Genomic DNA, 24,450 nt, shown 5'->3' on the forward strand with positions numbered 1-24,450 from the left:
GCTTGCGCTAACACACACTAACACTAAAGATTGCGCTAACACACACTAACACTAAAGCTTGTGCTAACACACACTAAAGCTTGCGCTAACACACACTAACACTAAAGCTTGCGCTAACACACACTAACACTAAAGATTGCGTTAACACACACTAACACTAAAGCTTGCGCTAACACACACTAACACTAAAGCTTGCGCTAACACACACTAACACTAAAGCTTGCGCTAACACACACTAACACTAAAGCTTGCGCTAACACACACTAACACTAAAGCTTGTGCTAACACACACTAACACTAAAGCTTGTGCTAACACACACTAACACTAAAGATTGCGCTAACACACACTAACACTAAAGCTTGTGCTAACACACACTAAAGCTTGTGCTAACACACACTAACACTAAAGCTTGTGCTAACACACACTAAAGCTTGTGCTAACACACACTAACACTAAAGCTTGTGCTAACACACACTAACACTAAAGCTTGTGCTAACACACACTAACACTAAAGATTGCGCTAACACACACTAACACTAAAGCTTGTGCTAACACACACTAAAGCTTGTGCTAACACACACTAACACTAAAGCTTGCATTAACACACACTAACACTAAAGCTTGTGCTAACACACACTAACACTAAAGCTTGCGCTAACACACACTAACACTAAAGCTTGCATTAACACACACTAACACTAAAGCTTGTGCTAACACACACTAACACTAAAGCTTGCATTAACACACACTAACACTAAAGCTTGTGCTAACACACACTAACACTAAAGCTTGCGCTAACACACACTAACACTAAAGCTTGCGCTAACACACACTAACACTAAAGCTTGTGCTAACACACACTAACACTAAAGCTTGCGCTAACACACACTAACACTAAAGCTTGCGCTAACACACACTAACACTAAAGCTTGTGCTAACACACTAACACTAAAGATTGCGCTAACACACACTAACACTAAAGCTTGTGCTAACACACACTAACACTAAAGCTTGTGCTAACACACACTAACACTAAAGATTGCGCTAACACACACTAACACTAAAGCTTGTGCTAACACACACTAAAGCTTGTGCTAACACACACTAACACTAAAGATTGCGCTAACACACACTAACACTAAAGCTTGCGCTAACACACACTAACACTAAAGCTTGCGCTAACACACACTAACACTAAAGCTTGCGCTAACACACACTAACACTAAAGCTTGCGCTAACACACACTGACACTAAAGCTTGCGCTAACACACACTAACACTAAAGCTTGCGCTAACACACACTAACACTAAAGCTTGTGCTAACACACACTAAAGCTTGTGCTAACACAAACTAACACTAAAGCTTGCGCTAACACACACTAACACTAAAGCTTGCGCTAACACACACTAACACTAAAGCTTGCGCTAACACACACTAACACTAAAGCTTGCGCTAACACACACTAACACTAAAGCTTGCGCTAACACACACTAACACTAAAGCTTGCGCTAACACACACTAACACTAAAGCTTGCGCTAACACACACTAACACTAAAGCTTGTGCTAACACACACTAAAGCTTGCGCTAACACACACTAACACTAAAGATTGCGCTAACACACACTAACACTAAAGATTGCGCTAACACACACTAACACTAAAGCTTGTGCTAACACACACTAACACTAAAGCTTGTGCTAACACACACTAACACTAAAGATTGCGCTAACACACACTAACACTAAAGCTTGTGCTAACACACACTAAAGCTTGTGCTAACACACACTAACACTAAAGCTTGCGCTAACACACACTAACACTAAAGATTGCGCTAACACACACTAACACTAAAGCTTGCGCTAACACACACTAACACTAAAGCTTGCGCTAACACACACTAACACTAAAGATTGCGCTAACACACACTAACACTAAAGATTGCGCTAACACACACTAACACTAAAGCTTGCGCTAACACACACTAACACTAAAGATTGTGCTAACACACACTAAAGCTTGTGCTAACACACACTCTAACACTAAAGCTTGCGCTAACACACACTAACACTAAAGATTGCGCTAACACACACTAACACTAAAGCTTGCGCTAACACACACTAACACTAAAGCTTGCATTAACACACACTAACACTAAAGCTTGTGCTAACACACACTAACACTAAAGCTTGCGCTAACACACACTAACACTAAAGCTTGCGCTAACACACACTAACACTAAAGATTGCATTAACACACACTAACACTAAAGCTTGTGCTAACACACACTAACACTAAAGCTTGCGCTAACACACACTAACACTAAAGCTTGCGCTAACACACACTAACACTAAAGCTTGTGCTAACACACACTAACACTAAAGCTTGCGCTAACACACACTAACACTAAAGCTTGTGCTAACACACACTAACACTAAAGCTTGCGCTAACACACACTAACACTAAAGCTTGCGCTAACACACACTAACACTAAAGATTGCATTAACACACACTAACACTAAAGCTTGTGCTAACACACACTAACACTAAAGCTTGTGCTAACACACACTAACACTAAAGCTTGCGCTAACACACACTAACACTAAAGCTTGTGCTAACACACACTAACACTAAAGCTTGCGCTAACACACACTAACACTAAAGCTTGCGCTAACACACACTAACACTAAAGATTGCGCTAACACACACTAACACTAAAGATTGCGCTAACACACACTAACACTAAAGCTTGCGCTAACACACACTAACACTAAAGATTGTGCTAACACACACTAAAGCTTGTGCTAACACACACTCTAACACTAAAGCTTGCGCTAACACACACTAACACTAAAGATTGCGCTAACACACACTAACACTAAAGCTTGCGCTAACACACACTAACACTAAAGCTTGCATTAACACACACTAACACTAAAGCTTGTGCTAACACACACTAACACTAAAGCTTGTGCTAACACACACTAACACTAAAGCTTGTGCTAACACACACTAACACTAAAGATTGCGCTAACACACACTAACACTAAAGATTGCGCTAACACACACACTAACACTAAAGCTTGCGCTAACACACACTAACACTAAAGATTGCGCTAACACACACTAACACTAAAGCTTGCGCTAACACACACTAACACTAAAGCTTGCATTAACACACACTAACACTAAAGCTTGCGCTAACACACACTAACACTAAAGATTGCGCTAACACACTAACACTAAAGATTGCGCTAACACACACTAACACTAAAGCTTGCATTAACACACACTAACACTAAAGATTGCATTAACACACACTAACACTAAAGCTTGCATTAACACACACTAACACTAAAGATTGCATTAACACACACTAACACTAAAGATTGCGCTAACACACACTAACACTAAAGCTTGCATTAACACACACTAACACTAAAGATTGCATTAACACACACTAACACTAAAGTACTGTATTTATAAATCTTTGTTAATGCTAGTTAATAAAAATATAGCTGTTTGTTTGTTCACAGATCACAGTGTATTAACTAATGTTAACAGGTACAACTTTTAATTCTAAATGAATTAGAAAATGTTGAAATTAACATTAATTTTCATTCTTAATTCATGTTAACTAAAGTAGTTAACTAATGATAATTAATGAAACCTTATTGTAAAGTGTTACCATTTATATATATATATATATATGTTTATATTATATGTTTAGCTGAAACAAAATAAGTTTATTTTTTTAAATAATTTTATGTCAGTTGAAGTGTATTTCAAGGAACAAAAATCTTTTTTTTTTTAATGGTTTTATTTTTAGTTAACTATAATAACCCTGACTTGGACACCAGCTTTGGGAATTCTGGGAAAAACTTTGCAACCAAAAATGTTAAGTTTTTCAGTGCTATTGATACCAGTAAAGACTTAAAGAAACCATCATGCCTTATTGCTTTCCCATCTCTCTCTCTCTCTCTCTCTCTCTCTCTCTCTCTCTCTCTCTCTCTCTCTCTCTCTCTCTCTCTCTCTCTCTCTCTCTCTCTCTCTCTCTCTCTCTCTCTCTCTCTCTGTTAAATGAGCCTTTAATTTCCCACATTATACAGCATGAGCTGCATTAGCACAAGACTGAGCTGGATTTGTGTTATTTAAGTCTGTGAAACATTAATGCAGCAGCACTTATGCATAAGCCGCGTCTCAAACACTCCATTCAGTGCGACATTAAAACCCCATGATCTGCAGGCCTTCATTTATAAAGTGTTGTGTAGAAACCGTCCCACATTTGATCTAAGATCATCCCTCAAAAGTGCGTCCGTGTGATTCAGAGAAACAAATGTATACGCACAAAAACCGTGCCTACGCCTCTCTTCCAGATGTGAAATCTAGGAATCGCAAATGATATTGACGTGCATTGAAATTTAACGTGCATTGAAAAAATATTTTCATGATTTATCACAACTTTTTTTCTTTTGTCAAATCAACTTAGATAATTAATGTGGTTCAGATAACGCAATATTTTGAGATTCTGTTGATTAAACACAATGTTTCTTTGTATTAACTCAAATTAATAATTTCAATGAACTCAACATTTTAAGGCAACCAGGTAACTCACTTTTTTAAGTTAAACCAAGTTATTTTTTACAGTGTACTTGAGAACAAGCGGTTTCGATTTTCAAATACGTGCAGTTCACCGACTCGCCACAAGAAAAACGTTTTCCATGTCAAAGACCGTTTTTAAAAATATGAACGTTGGTGTGGATTTTAGCGAACACACACACCTTTTTTTCAACTAAGAAATGTAAAAAAATATGAATTTTGGCCGTTTATTTACACGACAGCGGCGTTTGTGTGTTCAGTCTACAGGCGTGTGTGTTTCTACAAAGTGACATCGCCATCTCCTGGCCTGACAGCAGAACAGCTACAGCGGTTTTAGACGTTTTCGCGGATCCGGAGATTTTCCAATTTTATTTCATCATTGTCGTTTAAACGAACCCTAAGATCAAATTTGATGAAAGACTTATTTCTTTATGGGGGTATATTTATACATTTCTTTAGTAAATTAATTTTATTGAGGGGATTTTTAGGATTTATTTATTTTAGTTGGGGGAAGGATCTTTTTGGGGATTTTTAAAATGTATTTATTCAGTTCATTTATTTTATTTTGCGGGTACAAAATAATCCTCCTGTTAAAAAATTGCTTAACATATATTTTTTTTTACAAAGTTTTTTTAAAGTCGGTTTAATGTAATTTAAGTTGAAATGACTTAAACATCCAAAGATGATTGTACTTAAAAATTTAAGGCAGCAACAATTCTTTTTTTCACAGTGTATTAAACTATTTTATTGGATTTTTTTATTTATTTTGGCGTTCATTTTTAAATGAATTCTGTGTCCAGACGTCTTTTGAGGACAATGCAAATTCTTGATTTCATGTTGTTGTTGTGTAAGTTCATTACCTGGTCTTGAAAAGTAAAACAAAGTAACAAATGAATGGTAATAAGTTTCAGTGTGCACATGGAGAAAGTGTAAGTGTTTTCTCACACCCGATCTATCGATGTGAAGATCTGACACTGAATAATGAAGCGAAACTGAACGTGTGGCAAGAAAACATGAGTGGAATGTTTTGGCACGTTTACAAACCTTGAATGTATTTATTTCTATAGTCCAAGCATGGCATTATAAGTGATTTTACAAAAGCGCCACCATGGTAATGTATGTAAACCCATCCACAAGAATAGAATTACATGTTGAGCTGTGTGTTTAATGTGTGTGTGTGTGTTTCGTGCCAGAGATCTCGCTCACACACATTCACACTGCGTGGGCGGATCTGGAATGTAGGGTTTTTTTCTTTTCATATCTATAATCTGAAGGTTTGTTTATATATCATTCGTCTGATTTTATTTTATACAACATTGTATATTCCTAAAACACAGTGATGTTTTTTTTTCTGTCTGTTGACTATTTTATTCAGGCACATTTATGAACATAATTTTGAACCTGGCTTTATTTAATTTTGGCTTATTTATTCTGTTGTGGAAATGCATACAAATTATTAATAATAGATAATGCCTCAATTTAAACATTTCTGAAATACTTGTAATAAAAACAATAGTCTTAAAGGGATCTAATAATGCCCAATAATGAAATTCCTGTCATCATTTACTCACTCTCAAGTTGTTTCAAACCTGTATAAATTTCTTTATGCTGAACACAAAAGATGATATTTTGAAAAATGTTTGTAAACAAAGAGCTTTTGGTCCCCATTGACTTCCATAATATTTTTCCACATACTATGGAAGTCTAAGGATCCTGTCTGGTTTCTTTTGACTTTTTGCCCATGCAAAACTTGTTTTCTGTGTAGTTATGCTTATGGTATTTGTGTTTATCACTTCCACAGTTTATCTTATTTAATGGGGCTGGCGAATGTTTTAGGCAATATTGAATTAAAAATGATTTCTTCTGATGAGATGACGTCTCAGACACGCTGCCCTCCGCTGGTGAAAGATGGAAAAACACTCAATTTTTAAGCACATTGTTCTCTTTAATTATAAAACAACAGTATTCATTCATGACCAACGATCACACAGACTTCGATTCATGCATTAGTATATATCTTTCAATTAAACTGACCTCTGATCAGACAAATTACAAAAACATGAACATACAAATGACAGATATAACTGGATATCTGCACACGATTGGCTACAAACAGTGCATCGCAATCTACACACAACGCTACTACATACATTTCATATAACTTTTATATTTGGACAGCCAGTGAGTTTTTTTTTTGCAATTTTCACATACGCCAACAGTTCGAAGACCAACCGACTAATTTGCATACTTCATACGTAAATACGTACATAAAAAATAAATATTTTAACAAAAATAGCACAGGTCAAATATAACATCTACACATTACAGTACTTAATTTCTCCTGAGTCCCATGTATTTGGATATTTTTAACAGGAAGAGCATTTAATGAGAGGATATATATATTTGACATTTATGTACAAAATGTAAAAAGGAGGGAAAAAAATTAAAATTGCATAATGCATGATTTTTGTAAAACAATTTTAAAAAGCTCTAAGTAGATATATTCCATTTAGCACCATATATGCATCATGTGAACATTTCGGGGCAAAGATCAGCAAACTGTGTCTCCAAGGCACTTCAGAATAAACAAAAAGTACATTTATTTCTGAAATATTGGCATGATTTATGAGTGTATATATTTTTTTTAAGAACATGTGAGCGTAAACATTGCACTTCACAGAATGGTTGTCTCCATCAGGTCAGCATCCGAACGCTGGAGGAGTCAGACACATCTCCACACGAACACACTGAGAGAGAGAACACAGGCATTAATAAGAGTTCACACACACACACACACACTGAGAGAGAGAACACGGGCATTAATAAGAGTTCTCACACACACACACACACACACACTGAGAGAGAGAACACGGGCATTAATAAGAGTTCTCACACACACACACACACTGAGACACAGAACACAGGCATTAATAAGAGTTCACACACACACACACACACACACACTGAGACACAGAACACGGGCATTAATAAGAGTTCTCACATACACACACACACACACACACACTGAGAGAGAGAACACGGGCATTAATAAGAGTTCTCACACACACACACACACACACACTGAGAGAGAGAACACGGGCATTAATAAGAGTTCTCACACACACACACACACTGAGACACAGAACACAGGCATTAATAAGAGTTCACACACACACACACACACACACACACACTGAGACACAGAACACGGGCATTAATAAGAGTTCTCACATACACACACACACACACACACACACACACACACACACACTGAGAGAGAGAACACAGGCATTAATAAGAGTTCACACACACACACACACACTGAGAGAGAGAACACGGGCATTAATAAGAGTTCTCACACACACACACACACACACACTGAGAGAGAGAACACGGGCATTAATAAGAGTTCTCACACACACACACACACTGAGACACAGAACACAGGCATTAATAAGAGTTCACACACACACACACACACACACACTGAGACACAGAACACGGGCATTAATAAGAGTTCTCACATACACACACACACACACACACACTGAGAGAGAGAACACGGGCATTAATAAGAGTTCTCACACACACACACACACACACACTGAGAGAGAGAACACGGGCATTAATAAGAGTTCTCACACACACACACACACTGAGACACAGAACACAGGCATTAATAAGAGTTCACACACACACACACACACACACACACACACACACTGAGACACAGAACACGGGCATTAATAAGAGTTCTCACATACACACACACACACACACACACACACACACACACACACTGAGAGAGAACACAGGCATTAATAAGAGTTCACACACACACACACACACACACACTGAGACACAGAACACGGGCATTAATAAGAGTTCTCACACACACACACACACACACACACACACACTGAGACACAGAACACAGGCATTAATAAGAGTTCTCACACACACACCCACTGAGACACAGAACACGGGCATTAATAAGAGTACACACACACACACACACACACACACACCGAGACAGAACACAGGCATTAATAAGAGTACACACACACACACACGCACACAAAACACAGACAAAACACAGGCATTAATAAGAGCACACACACGCACGCACGCACACACACGTCAGCTCACCTACAGTCGTTGCCTCCTACACTTATCACATATTTGTCATCATAAGAGAAACGGATGTTGGTGACGTGAGCCGAGTGACCGAAGTAACGCTTGTGTTTGGCCTGTGAGGAAACGCAAACCATTAATAACATCACATCTCCAAAATAAACCATTCAAGGGTTAATAATAAGGGCTAATGATAATACATATATATTATTAACCCTTATTATTATATTAAACAGTGTTAATTTTGTTACTGAAAAGTATGATAAAATGATAAATTAACACACATTATGAAAATAGGCGAAACAAGAAACTTCTCTTAAAAATTAAAACGGTGAAAATCGTAATAGTTCTAAATTATATATATATATGTATGATAAACAGCCTATAAAAAAAATCATGAAACTAGATGAGGTAAAAATAAACGAGTTGACCTTCTCTAATCTGAAAGAGTGCAATAATTCTGATGAAATGTAAACATAAATTTCTTAAATGACAACAATCGTTATAATTTTGGGCAAAAATAATCATGATTATCAATTTAACCATTATGCAGCACGACGAAAGTTTTGACTGACTAAGAAGTGCATGTTGTAGTCTTTGAAAAAACATGTTTTCCTCTAACATTAAACATAATGGTAGAGAAGCAACTTTTAAAGGCACTTTATAAAATAAAGATTATTATTATAACATTTACTTATTGAATCTGTCATGTAGGAACAACTACAGCAAATTACGTCACAAAGTCGCACATAATTGGCATTTTTTCCAAGTACATTTTTTTTTTTTTTTTATATATAAAAGCAAGAAAAGGGTTTCTTTTGGCATTAAATGATATAGACCCCTTTTCAGTTGGTAAACATGGTGACGTGTTTTGTGGGCGGAGCTTAGGTGGAGGCAGAACGATCCCTCTGGAAGTTTTGTTAGCTTGTTTTTTAACAACGACTGGAGAAAGTCTGATTTTATCTTATGTGCAAGGTCACTCAGTGTCCAGGACCGCGATTGTTATTTTCAAAAGTTAATTTTAACAGACGGAACCAGATTGGCCGACCCGTACACGCTCACTCAATGATGGACGATCTGACAGGATTAACGCTAACGCTACCTCCGGTTGAGTGGCCTGACTTCTATACCTATCCGATAGAGCCACGGTTGTCAAACTGAGGAAACGCATACCCCCAGGGGTACGTGGACTGATTTCAGGGGGTGCGCGAAAAAAGATCTAAGGGACTGTTAGTTTTTTATTTAAGGGGCCACCGGAGGATTTTTGAGATCTGTAGTCATAAAAGACTTGACCCTCCCTTCGCCAGCAATAATTTTTTCTATGACCCTCCAAAATGATTGTGAAAAAAGGCATGACCCTCCCCGATAATTTATTGATTACTTCTGTACTGGTTTGCGCTTGGCAAAGATGTTCAGATAGCCATTGTTTTTTTTACAACCATGACAAACGACTAAACTCCTGCTTTCTCATCTTGCTAGGGCTGTAACGATAGACCAAACCTACAATTCGGCTCGTATCACGATTTTTGATTTTAGATTTGAAAAAAATCATGTTTTCGGTGCTGATGCCGTGGTGACGCGTTCATGTAACATGCAAGGGTGGCGCTGCCAATAAAGCATCTTAAAGCTGCCTCAAAGAACCGGCATAATGATAATGAATATATCAAATATAGCAAGGAGACATTTTAATTGTTTATTAATAAACAAGTGTTTGTCAGTGTCGGCTGCAAAGATGAAGGTGACGATGGTGACTCGCGATCTTCGCAGTAGTGAACGCTCCAGAGAGAAATGCACGTTTCATACGGATTACATAAGCAGAGAGCAGTCTGTATTCTTTCGTTTTGAATTCAGGGGTGATAGTAGAAAAAAATCCTGAGCCTGAACTTTTTTCCCTGGGACAGATGCGTAAGGGAAAGTTTATCCTCCGCTAATTTCTGACACAAAGTGACGAGTCATATATTTTTGTCATTATTTTTTGAGAATGCAAGACACACACGAACACATGCCTATCTTCATAATTCTAGTTTTGACTTCTAAAGTTTTTTTAATTCAACCCAAATCCTAAATTTCACTTGCACTGCACTGCAATATATTTTATTCATGATTAATAGGCTATTGCATTGCAAAATAATGTGTGCTGGTCAACTAGTCTAAAATTAAGAAACCCCTAGAAAACAGTAAAATAATAATAATAATAATTAAAAAAAATAGATGTGTACATTTAAAATAGTTCTACTTAATTTATTATTCCAATATCCAAAAATGATACTTGATAAAAAGAAAGAAAAAAGGGCTTTTTTTTTGTGACGTGTTGTCTTTGCATTTGAAATACATGGCACATTTTAAACAGGACACACATTAGCTGAATAAACGTTAGCCAATACAATCATACTTATAGAAAATAGTCGACAATGAATAGACAGGAGTCCGGTCACAGGACCAATAATAGCAAAACGAATCACTTATTCTAAAAATAATATCAAGTATAAGTAGTTAGACGAATCCGACATAGGGCTGTGTTAATAGTAAAATGTACGTCATTTAACGAATTTTAAAAACACGGATGGATAATAAAAAATGCTTTCTGACATTTTGACACGAAAAAAAACACAACCAAGAACAAAATTTAAACTTAGCCCGTCAATTTTCATTTTACAATTAGGCTATCTTCTCCTTCTGTGCGCGTGGTCTGTGTTTGTGAGAGAGAGCTCGCGCAGCACTGATACAACGGTACTTTTTAATCCATAAGTAACTAACGTGCTTTTCATACAAAATAATTCTGTAACATAATTAGGTACTTTAGTTATTATTAACACAATAACGTAACACATGCAGGCTACGTTTCTCAACACTGAGAATGAATAAATAAACGCCTGTTTGCAGACTCGCGCTTAGGCTATCAGTAACTTAATCCACAAATCACAGCACTTTCATAATCACTAGCCATAGCGATTTCAATTTTATTTAGATGTATTGTTAATCAATTCTTAAGCATTTTATAATTTGCATGGCTGAATGATGTTTTCCTCTAATCTGAGTGACCATGAATGACGGAGTATTTTAAATGAATCCATGCGATCACTCCCGTGTGATCATCGAATCCAGATTGACCATGAATGACGGAGTATTTTAAATGAATCCATGCGATCACTCCCGTGTGATCATCGAATCCAGATTAAGTTAACTCAATACAATACTTCAACTTTCCACATCCACCCCAGCCCGTTTCCCTTCAGGAGTCAGAAGTATCGCGACTACTGTAGCCTACTGTCCTCGCTTATGAACTCAGTCAGACGGCGGTCGCGGGAGTGGAAGCGGATCGAGCGGGATTCTTTTTTGCTGTCGATTTTCAGTCTCTTTTTAATGATAGGCCTCACGCATCTGTCAATCATCCCCGCTTGCTATTTGGGGAATGAACCCAGCGCTATGATTGGTCGAACTCCGCTTCTTTAGCTGTTGCTTGATTTGAGGACAGCGCGTGCACAGAGGCACAGATTGACAAATCGTACCAGGGTAGCCTACTTTGAGGTCAAAATGCGTGCCCGCTACGCAAAATGCGTACATGTTGGCAGGTCTGCGGCTGAAGTAGACTGGTGTGGTTTAGTGAAAGCGCCTCTCAGATCTTGGGAATTGTCAGATCCGCGAACGCAAACCTGTTTTGTTTTTTTCTCTCAGACACGTCTGTACGCCGGAAATCCGGCGTGGCGCCGGAGCGCTATCAGGTCTGTGAATTGTTCTGTTAAAAACTAGACATTTCAAGCTTTCTATATATTTCTCAGGTCTGTGAGGCAAGTAGCTTACCTTAGGCTATACGCTGAGTTTCGGTTCATTTATTAGACGAGAGTCCAGTTCACGCGCCGGCGCCTCCGTGTCATGATGATCTATTTTCTACTATATTTACTTATTTATTAAATCCAGGCAATTGGTTGATGAAACATTGATTAAAATTAAGATACAATTAATAAAAAATGAAATTCACTTTAAAGAAAGGCTTTGTGCTTTCTGTTTGAGGTCTCTGTGAGCGGTCATGTCCGTAACATTGTTTTTTTCCTCAAAAATGCGAACACGAAAAATTTAATAAAAAGAATATTTTATGTTCTGTGGAGGCCGACCCTTCTTCATCCGGTGGGTAGTATTACTTTTGTTTTACGCAGTGTAGTTCATAGAATTACAAAAAAATATTTAGCCACCTAAAAGTTAAAGATTTTTTGTGTCACGTCACATGTGTATTTCCCTCATATTAAATATAAAACGCATGTGTAGACTGATATTTTTCTAATGTCTGGAGCTTTATTAAGGGAGTATGGATATATAAACTTTTGATGAGATTTGTATAATATGTTTACGATTCCATTCACTATTCTCGACAAAATTGATAAAAATAAATATTAATAAAAAAATAAAAACTTGTTGTTAACAATTGGTGGTGTTGGGGGTACTCCGGAAGACCTATAATGTCTCAGGGGGTACATGCCTGTTAAAAGTTTGGGAACCACTGCGATAGAGAAACCGAGCGTAAAGAGAAACTGAGGGCATATAAATCTTTAGATGCCTATAACTGTGTGCTGAATGGTCATGTAAAGACTTGTGTGTACGATCCGCAGTTCTGCCGAGAAGACGACGATGTAAAGAGTGACATTACGGTGCAATTTTAATGATGTGAATATTTTCTAGAAATAAAAATTCCAGAGACAGCATATTCATTTTCCATTGATTCTTGCACCCAACAACACAACAAGATGACATTTAATAATAATAATAATAATAATAATTTAAGCTCCTTATTATGTAGCCGAATCTGTGCTGGTTTGTATTGGCCGCCTCCAGTTGTCCGTTTGTTTTGCCTCCAGCTAGCGGCGTGACGTGACTGTGACGTCGGCACAAAAGGGGTCATAAACATAACATTTATTCACCGAATCTGTCAATCAAATCTGCTACTCTCCAGCACAACGCCACAAAGTCGCATTTAAAGCCTATAAATAAATCTGACTTGAGTTACGGGACTTACAAACTTCTCGGTGCAGGGGAAGTCGAAGAGCTTCACGAGGCCGAAGTCGTCCCCAGTGACCACGTTCAGCCCGGCGTGAGAAACACAAGCGCAGTTCACGTCTGCTTTCTCTGCGTTACGAGGCCAGACGCCCAGAACCTCGTCGCCCAGAACACTGCACAGGAGAGAGAGTTTACCACGGTTCACCACGGCACACTGACGCATCATCACACACAGATCTGAGAGTCACCTGGTCCATGTAGCCCATGTGATCCTGTCCATCAGAGCCGGTTCTGTGACCATCTTCCCACTGGGAACCTCGTGAACCTGCCGCTTATATGAGCCTGTGGAGACCTGAACACACACCACAGGACCCTCCATTAACCCTTCCCTCGACAAGCCCTGACATTATACTTAAGTGTTTGGTTTTTTGTCCAGAAAGCTTATTTTATTTCATATTGATGATAATTTTTCTATATTTTAATGCAATTTATTTTATTTACCTTCAAATTACTATTTTTGAATGCAATTTATTATTTTATATACCTTAAAATAATAAATTACATAAAAAATTGTAATTTGAAGGTAAATAAAATAATAAATTGCATTAAAAATAGTAATTTTAAAGGTAAATAAAACAATAAATTGCATTAAAAAAATAGTTATTTTATTTACCTTAAAATTACCATTTTTAATGCAATTTATTATTTTAAGGTAAAGAGAATATCTTTAATTTTAAGGTAAATAAAACAATAAATTGCATTAAAAATAGTAATTTTATTTACCTTAAAATTACTATATTTAATCAATAAATAATAAATAAATAGTAATTTAGAAGCACATTCCTCGCCCTTCATTAATGCACTTTATTTATAAACTATAAACAGTGATATCTGAATCAACACACACCAATGCTACATTTTCTAAATGTCATAATCATTTATTAACAAACAAGTATTCATTACTTCAATGAGCTCATTGTTTCTGCATTAAATTATTAAATTAACTGCTAACTGTGATTTTGTATATGTACATTTCTGAAATACATAACTTATTTCAATTGATCTGTTATCAGAGGAAACTGTCTATGGACTCGTGTATTTTCTGTAAAGCTGCTTTGAAATGATGTGTGTTGTGAAAAGCGCTACACAAATAAATGTGAATTTAATTTAATAGAGTGTGTGAGTACATATACACTGCCGTTCGATACGATTTATGTTTTTAAAAGAAGTCTCTTCTGCTCACCAAGGCTGCATTTATTTGATTAGAAAACAGTTATTTTAAATTGTAACAACATTTCACAATATAACTGTTTTTTAGTATTTTTATTTTAATATATTTTTAAGTGTAATTCATTACTGTGATCAAAGCTTAATTTTCATGTTATAAATAAATCTATTTCAAATAAATGCTGTTCTTTTGAACTTTCGATTCATCAAAGAATCCGATAATAATAATGAATATTTTTTGAGCATCAGATCATCATATTAGAGTGATTTCTGAAGGATCATGTGACACTGAAGTAATGATGCTGAAAATTCAGCTTTGATCACAGGAATAAAATACATTTTAAACTATATACAAATAGAAAACAGCTGATTTACATTGTCATAATATTTCACAATATTATTGTTTTTTTTGGTATTTTTAATCAAATAAATGCAGCCTTGGTGAGCAGAAGAGACTTCTTTTAAAAACATTAAAAATCTTACCGATCCCGAACTTTTGTGTACATATATATATATATATATATATATATATATATATCAGTTGGATCTGAAAATAACTTAAAATCCATGCAATGTACTTTGTTTATATAATATTGTACACAGCTGAAATGTAATGCAACATTTTTTGTGCATGTATGGAATTTTGTGCAAACAATTGTTCTTCTGATTATTTAGTCACTTGTACCTCGATGTATTTGCTGTCCGCAGAGAAGTCCAGCTGGATCACAAACCCAGGAATATCTTTGCAATATCCGATGCGATTGAGAGCCGGACCCAGAGTCAGGTCGTAGAAATCGACAGCGCACTCCACCGAGCCGACGGCCAGCAGCCGGTTATCAGAGCCGAACCTGTGTGACGGGTTATTATAGCGGATTAATGCACTGCAAACATGCTTTCTCAAATCTCGAACCATTCGTAAATCAAGATGCACTTACAGAAGCTAAATGATTTCAGATAGTTAGGGTTTTCTTTGCTGTCTGTCAGTGTGTTCAGAAAAATAAACTATTATTTTATTATTTTTCTTCCCCATTGACATATTTTTTCTAACTTTTAAGCAAAAACTTGCTTACCGTAATTTTGATCAATTTTTAGTAGACAAGACTTAATATCTTCAGTGCTTCTCAAGCAAATAGAATTTTTTAATATCTTTGATCATGTTTTTAATTAGAGATGCACAGATACTAAATATCTCAGCCAACATGACATTCAAGCTGTTTTAAAGCATGAAGAATTATTTTTCAAAAAAAAAAACGTTTAAATATGTAATTTTGGTGATCAAAGATGAGTTTTAAGAAATAAAATAATTAACTACAGGGGGACTTTGAACACTGATTGAGCGATAACTTGAGACATGATTCATTTTAGTAAGTTGTACTGTATCTTTAAACATAAATTTTGATGTTAATTCGTGTTTTTTCCCCGCTTGAACTGAGGCGCCACAGCAATCGGTCAAGTCACATTTAAGAGTGTCAAAATGCCTTTTTGGATTTAGTGATAAAAAGGACAGAAATTGAAAGCTGAGACTGTTTTTTTATCAAAAGTTCTTTGTGATTATTGAATGTGAGACGCTTAATAATGTTTTATGTAGGGAAAAACCTGGCTTGAACTACAGGTGCTTCACAGGGTCAAAAAGAGTCTGCTTTGACGTCACTGTTACTGTTGCATTAACTTTCTCAACACGAGAGATTTAGTTCACACACAATCTGATACGTTTTTTTCGCCCCTTTTGATTGACAGGATATAATCGGACCTGATCATCGGCTGTTTTTAAACAGTGAACATCGATGCATCCCTAATTTGTAATGTTTTGTGGGATTGATTTTATTACTTTTCTTCCCTATTGACATATTTGTTCTAATTTTAAGCAAAAACTTGTCTACTGAAAAATGTATAAAAATGAATCAAGACTTAAAGGGTTAGTTCACCCAAAACTGAAAATGATGTCATTAATGACTCTTCCTCGTGTCGCTCCAAGCCCGTCAGACCTCCGTTCATCTTCAGGACACAGTTTAAGATATTTTAGATTTAGTCCGAAAGCTTTCATTGTAAATGTGTGTACGGTATACTGTCCTTGTCCAGAAAGGAAATAAAGACATCATCAAAGTAGTCCATGTGACATCAGTGGGTTAGTTAGAGTGTGTTGAAGCATCGAAAATACATTTTGGTCCAAAAATAACAAAAACTACGACTTTATTCAGCATTGTATTGTGTTCCGGTTCTGTAGTGGATCCGCGTTCAGTGCCGCTGCTGACGTGTGTCTGGTGTGTGTGTGTGTGTGTGTGTGTATTCGGGTTCAAATAAATATGGCTGGGCAAAAAATGCAAGTCTTCCTCTGTGTGGAAATCCTTAGACATGTTTGTGAAGATTGTTTAGTTTCCAGCGTGCGTCTCCCTCAGACTGTAAACGAAGCTCGGGCGCACCAGACACACACACACACACACACACCAGACACACACACACCAGACACACGTCAGCAGCGTCTTACGTCACACACACACACACACACCAGACACACGTCAGCAGCGTCTTACGTCACACACACACACACACACACACACACACACACACACCAGACACACGTCAGCAGCGTCTTACGTCACACACACACACACACACACACACACACACACACACACACACACACACACACACACACACCAGACACACGTCAGCAGCGTCTTACGTCAGCGGCGGCACTGAACGCGGATCCACAACAGAACCGGAACACACACACACACACACACCAGACACACGTCAGCAGCGTCTTACGTCAGCGGCGGCACAGAACGCGGATCCACAACAGAACCGGAATACACACACACACACACACACACACACACCAGACACACGTCAGCAGCGGCGCTGAACGCGGATCCACAACAGAACCGGAACACAATACAATGCTGAATAAAGTCTGAGTTTTTGTTATTTTTCGACCAAAATGTATTTTCGATGCTTCAACACACTCTAACTAACCCACTGATGTCACATGGACTACTTTGATGATGTCTTTATTTCCTTTCTGGACAAGGACAGTATACCGTACACACATTTACAATGAAAGCTCTCGGACTAAATCTAAAATATCTTAAACTGTGTCCTGAAGATGAACGGAGGTCTGACGGGCTTGGAGCGACACGACGGAGAGTCATTAATGACATCATTTTAATTTTTGGATGAACTAACCCCTTTAATATCTTCAGTCATTTTTATATGTGGTTGATCAAGCTGTTTCCCCTGTGTTTGACATGCGGTGTGTCTTCTGACCGTATGTCCTGGATGGCCACGCTTCGGTCTCTCTTTTTGCCCCATACAGTCAGTGAATTCACCAGCAGAACGATGAACTCTCCGTTCTCCATCCCGATCGCCACCATTTCACCGTTCGCACTGTACGCCGTGCACTTCGCCGGATGACCCAGACTGACTTTGTTCAGAAGTTTCTGGGAGACAAAAAAAATTAAGTATTAATAGACATAACACTGCCATTCACAAGTTTGGGGTCGGTAAGATTTTTAATGTTTTTGAAAGAAGTGCTCTCCATTTTACATTTATGTGATCAAAAATAGAATAGAAATTGTGAAATATTTTTACCATGTAAATCAGCTGTTTTCTATGTGAATATATAGTAAAGTGTAATTTATTCCTGTGATCAAAGCTGAATTTTCAGCATCATTACTCCAGTCTTCAGTGTCACATGATCCTTCAGAAATCACTCTAAAATGATGATCTGATGCTCAAGAAACATTTATGATTATTATCAGCGTTGAAAACGGTTCATATTTAGGTAGAAACCGTGATACACGTGGGCGGTGCAATGCAGTGTCCGGCGCGACTCAAGTGTTTTTTGCTAGTTTCAGCCCAACGCAGTTATCATTTTTACGTCCTGCGCCACGTTGTTTAAATAGCATTTAAATAGTTATTTAAATGCATTTGTGCGCTCATAGGCTGCTGGTCTGACAACCAGGTGTGTTCAGGCTTGTTGTTGGACCGTTGCTATTTTGAGGAACTGAAATAGACTGAGCCATTGACCTACTGAAACCTGGTTTAAAGTCAATGGCGCAGTATTTTTTGTTATTTAACCCTTTGGGGTCTGAGGTGTTTTCTGGGTCCTGGAGGTGTTCTGACATTTGTGCTTATTTCTGTTACTTTTGACATTTTCATTGTGGCATGTACGTAAAAGTTTGTAGTTTTGAGATAATGATGTTTATGCATGGTTTGTGAAAAAACAAAAAAGTACTGTCACTGAAATAAGGTCATGAAACCCATACTGATTATTTCTTCACAAGAATTTAGAAAATTGTATCATGTAGCCTAGAATATTTGCCTCAAAACTAGGGATGGGCATTTTTCTAAAATATTGCATTCGAATATTCGGGCTAATAAAAATCGAATATTCGTTTATTTAAATGACGTTTAACGAAAAAGACGTTATTTTTTAAGTTTAATTTTTTTTTTACGTTTTTGTCACCATTTCTGAACACGCTTACAATTAGGCAATATACACAACAAGCTTACAATATATGTTAAATCTTTCTTTTAGTTGAAAACATTAAACAGTAGGCCTATGTGTAAACAAAAAATATAAAAAACAAAAGCATTAATACAAGCATGGTCAAGCAGCGCGAACGGGGAAAAACGCCTAAAGCATATTGCGGCAGATATCGTACAGAACGCACACACACACACTCGAGTCAGCATATGATTATCGTGTTTATATTGTTTCACGTTTATATTGAGAAAAACGATATCCACATGCAGGGGCGCCGCCAGCAATTTATGCTCGAGGGAGAAAAGGCGCTTTGCTGACAGACGCTTCAGAGACACAAAGATAACAGTGTTCTAAGTTTCTAACAGCACTTTGCGTTTTCTGTTCTTAAACCTGTCTCCCTCAACAAAACTTAAAGGAAGTATATGTCTCAAAATCATTTGCTATAAGATAAGTTATCATTTCGGATCACGCGGGGTCCAGCTGCGCTTCCCTGCAGTCGTGATGCAGTGATGGTCAGCTGTCTTGCCTCATTCGACTGTTTGGATTTCATGTGATTTCTCATTGTGGTGATGATATTATAACTCAGATTAATTAATTAATTTGATCAAAAGTAATTCCATTTAGTAAGATCATTTTCAAGTAATTCCAAACTTCGCGAGGCAGACGACAACATTCTGTGATCAAATACACACAACTTGTTAACACACTCCACAGCGCCACCCTGTGCATTTAATTATAATTGCGAGTTAGTGCTTGGGATTCATCATGGATTCACTGCATTTACGGCCAGCAAAGCAACGTAGTAAAATTCGAATAGTATTTTATTTTTCGAATAATAATTACAGATCGAATATTCGAATATTCGTGCACATCCCTACTCAAACCTATGTGAAAATCATCCTGCGTACTCATTCAACAATATATTGATTTAAAATTTGTAAGACATGTTTTGTGTGAGAAAGCTTTATGCAAGGAGGCGTGAATCATCATGAATATTGATGTGTTTCACACCTGAGAAAGACAAAGACCCTCCCATAATGGCCCTATCAGGCCCTTGAGGAATCTTGCACAAAGAATGAGGAGAGATTTAAAAAAGAATTGCTTTTTGATTGTTTGGATTTATTTACAACACAACATAATCCAATGATAGACAACAAAGGACAAAAAAGCACATTATTGAATACTCTGATCTAAAGACAGAGACTTGAACAGTCACCTAACTTTGTGCCATTCCTGAAACATAGTAAATACCTGTTATTTCCAAGGTGTTTGATTTTTAATTTTACCATGTTCATGTACAGAGACTCATGTGAATGTTGAAGTCAGCAGGACTCATCAGTGGCATCTGGTCCCTGTAAAAAAATAAAATAAAGAAATAACTGTGAACATGCTGATATCAAGAGAAACTATAGGCTGCACGATTTTGGGAATACATTTTAGATTTTTCTGGTTAAAATTGTGATTTAAAAATTACTAATATATATATTTAAAATGAACAGCAGGTTTGTTGTGGCTTGTAGTATACGTGTAGGGCTGCATAAAATAATAATAACAATGGCATATATCATGCGGCCTATAAATCGTTAAAAAGGAACAATACACTACACTAGAGAAAAATATATGGATTATCATATGTAACTTAAATTGTTTCCATTCGTTATGACGTTATAAAATGAGATTGGGGTAAAAACAAGAAGCCTAATGTTTGGTGCATTTTGCTTTTCAAACCCACAGCGCGAGTGACTCTGAAAGTGACTCTGAGTGACTATGAAACATTATTGTTACCACATTATACATCTCTATGTTTGAGCAGATATCCACAAACACAGCATTCAACCGTAAACACTGGTCTAAACATTATAATATTCACCATATTAGAGTAAACACTCATACTAGCCTACCTTTATCATGCTGGGTTTTATTATCGAACATAAAAACATCCTCTTGTCATACATGTATATAAATTTAGCATTGAAAGGTTGCCTACCTGTCTATAGTTAAAATTTCAACATGTTTCTGTCTATATATATACATACATTTTAGTCTGGCACCAGTTTAACTAGTAGCTACAATGTAAAGTTTATGCAACAATAACATGCTTACTATTATGAGTGGAAATGTCTTACCTTCTCATAATCAAATCGTGTTCTTCTAATTCTTCTGAGGTAAATCCAAACACAGTCTTCCAAACTCGATGAAAATCAGAGGACTGATGAAGTCTAATGCTTTGTTTAGAGGTGAGGAGGGCGTTTTACAGGTCTGCGTTCCTTCACGTGGATATTTGCATGTGAACAGCTCGTGCGCCGTGGTGTGGTCACATTACAGCTAATGAGCACGGTCTGGAGAAACTGTACATGTCGTTGCTTTCATACTGATTACTTAAACGGAGAATATTTGTTTTTGATATTATTTACAGCATTTAAAAATAGAGACTTCAAGCTTTGTAAAGACATATGTTTCATGTATGTGTGGCAAGTATTCGCTGAGTTATAGATCATTTTCTGTCGCGTTTCAGAATGAACTTCACATTGAAAGCGACGGCAGAACGCGCATTATGTTTGTTTTTTTTATTTTACGAAAACCACAACATTTAGTTTTTATTATTAGTAGTGTACACAAATAAAAGAAGACATTTAACAGTTTTGAATGATGTATAACACTTGCCTGTATGACAAAAATCGACAGAGTTATTTGAGTCTCTTTTGCACTGATAAGAAAAAAAGCGAGCTGGTCAACACCGACCCCAGAGGATTAAAGAGCGCGTTAGTAATGTGCGCCAATAGGCGGGTCCACAACGCACACACACTCTGCTTATTACACACACAGTGACGAGCATCAGCACACAAACATGCCAAATATTACAAATAAAAGGATTACAATGTAAAAGATTATTATTGTGTACATAAAGATATGGTGAATCCGGCTTGTCCTGTAGATGGTCTGCTTTAACCTCATGCACACACACACACACACACACACACACAGCTTTAACCTCACGCACGAGCTGATCCGTTTTGCGTTCTGGAGAAGCGTTGAGTTTTTCCGCTTGCAAATTCTGCCATGTCAATAGCGAATCCGCCATAGCGAGCGCAACTGGCTTTTAAAGGGAATGGGAGACGAGACTCTGATTGGTTTATTGCATGTTACACCCAAAACACACTCATTACTCATTAAGAGAATAGAGACAAAACACACCCATTACTCATTAAGAGAATAGAGACAAAACACACCCATTACTCATTAAGAGAATAGAGACAAAACACACCCATTACTCATTAAGAGAATAGAGACAAAACACACCCATTACTCATTAAGAGAATAGAGACAACCCTTTTAGACCATGCGCCGGGAGGGCCGACCATTTTTCCCGTCGTTAAACTACGAAAAGAAGATTCGCACTATGACCTTTATTTTTCAGGATTCTTTGATGAATATGAAGTTCAAAAGAACAGTGTTTATGAAATAGAATCTTTTGAAACATTATAAATGTCTTTACTGATGCATTTGATCAAATGAATGTGTCCTTGATAGTTAATTGAATCATCTTATTGACCCCAAACTCTTAAACGCTGGAGTAAACACTGCCATTTCTCCATTACCCACAATCCCTCACCTTATCTGCCAGGTCCCAGATGCGTATGGTTCCATCATCGCTGGCGGAGATGAAGACGTCTTTGGAGGGGTGTGTGGCCAGACCCCAGATGCGTCCCTGTGTGTGTCCGTTTATCATGGTGTTGGAGGCGGCGTTCTTCTCTCCCACCTCGATGATCTCGCCATCCTTCGTTCCCACCAAGATCTTTCCCTTTCATCCAACAAAGAAACATCATACGACTGTCCGTCTACTAAACTAAGACTTTTAGGGCCGGGAGAAAAAATCGATTCACCTAGCAATCGCGATTTTTTTGTTTACGATTTTAAAATAGATTTTTTTCTTCCAGAATCGCATTAATAATACAAATTAAATTGCTTTATTTTTGTCCTTGTTTATAGACGAGGTTGACAGAAGTTAGCCACTTTGTTCCAACAGAGGATGAAACGGGACATTACGACACTAAACACTCGTAGATAACGACACAAGTGAACGCGGCGTGAGCTTAAACGAGCTGCTCATATGCTGAGAGAGAGAGATAAGACAGTCGAGCTGTTAAAACACTGTGATCTCAATTCAAACACCCACACCGATCTTTTCCAATTCGTCTGTCTATTAAACCTTTGACAAAATCATATCGCAACATTCAAATCCGTGTTGTCGACACACCGATGTCTGCGATAGCGACCAAAACAGAGTAAATCAGCTTTTGATAGGAACTTGGTGTTTCAAATAACGCATTTATTGAATACATTGTTTCGCCACTAGGTTTGTTATTGAATCATTTATTCAAGAGAATGTAGTAGTGTATGATGCTTCTGAAATAAAACTGTGATGAATTGTTTTTTGTAAATATGACTCATCTTGTACATCATGTACAGTCTATATAAGTGTATGATTGAGCTTTTCCACATGGTCTAGTGTAAAAAAAAAAAAAACGCAATACATATCGCATCGGCACTCATGAATCGTGATAGTATCTAATCGGGAGATACAGGTAAAATTAGAATATGGTGCAAAAGTTCATTTATTTCAGTAATTCAACTTAAAAGGTGAAACTAATATATTATTTAGACTCATTACATGCAAAGTGAGATATTTCAAGCCTTTATTTGTTATAATTTTGATGATTATGGCTTACAGCTTATGAAAACCTTTTCACAATTGGGGGACTTTGGGGTTTTCATTGGGGTAAAGGTTTTCATAAGCTGTAAGCCATAATCATCACAATTATAACAAATAAAGGCTTGAAATATCTCACTTTGCATGTATAATATATTAGTTTAACCTTTTAAGTTGAATTACTGAAATAAATGAACTTTTGCACCATATTCAAATTTTTCCAGTTTCACCTGTAGGTGTATCGTCCCAGCCCTAATATGAAGTCACACAGACAGCAGGGCACTTTTTTGATGCTAATAACT

At 37.1% G+C, this 24,450-nt stretch overlaps 1 protein-coding gene across 2 annotated transcripts in view; it reads right to left on the minus strand.

Annotated features, from left to right (window-relative positions):
• Positions 1–6,485: 6,485 nt before the first annotated feature.
• The window catches only part of eml6 (EMAP like 6), a 108,326-nt gene continuing 90,361 nt past the window's right edge, over positions 6,486–24,450 (minus strand). For both annotated transcript variants that reach the window (XM_056243031.1, XM_056243030.1), the window contains 7 exons: positions 23,051–23,239; positions 18,216–18,388; positions 15,634–15,796; positions 13,970–14,073; positions 13,741–13,894; positions 8,748–8,848; positions 6,486–7,345 (listed from right to left, as the gene is read on the minus strand). In XM_056243031.1, the coding sequence (XP_056099006.1) occupies positions 7,321–7,345; positions 8,748–8,848; positions 13,741–13,894; positions 13,970–14,073; positions 15,634–15,796; positions 18,216–18,388; positions 23,051–23,239 (909 nt within the window). In that variant the 3' untranslated portion in view covers positions 6,486–7,320. The remainder of the gene's footprint in view (positions 7,346–8,747; positions 8,849–13,740; positions 13,895–13,969; positions 14,074–15,633; positions 15,797–18,215; positions 18,389–23,050; positions 23,240–24,450) is intronic.

This window comes from Rhinichthys klamathensis, unplaced genomic scaffold (genome assembly GCF_029890125.1).
Source record: "Rhinichthys klamathensis goyatoka isolate OS25496 unplaced genomic scaffold, OSU_Roscu_1.1 h1tg000769l_1, whole genome shotgun sequence".
Classification (NCBI taxonomy): Eukaryota; Metazoa; Chordata; class Actinopteri; order Cypriniformes; family Leuciscidae; genus Rhinichthys; species Rhinichthys klamathensis.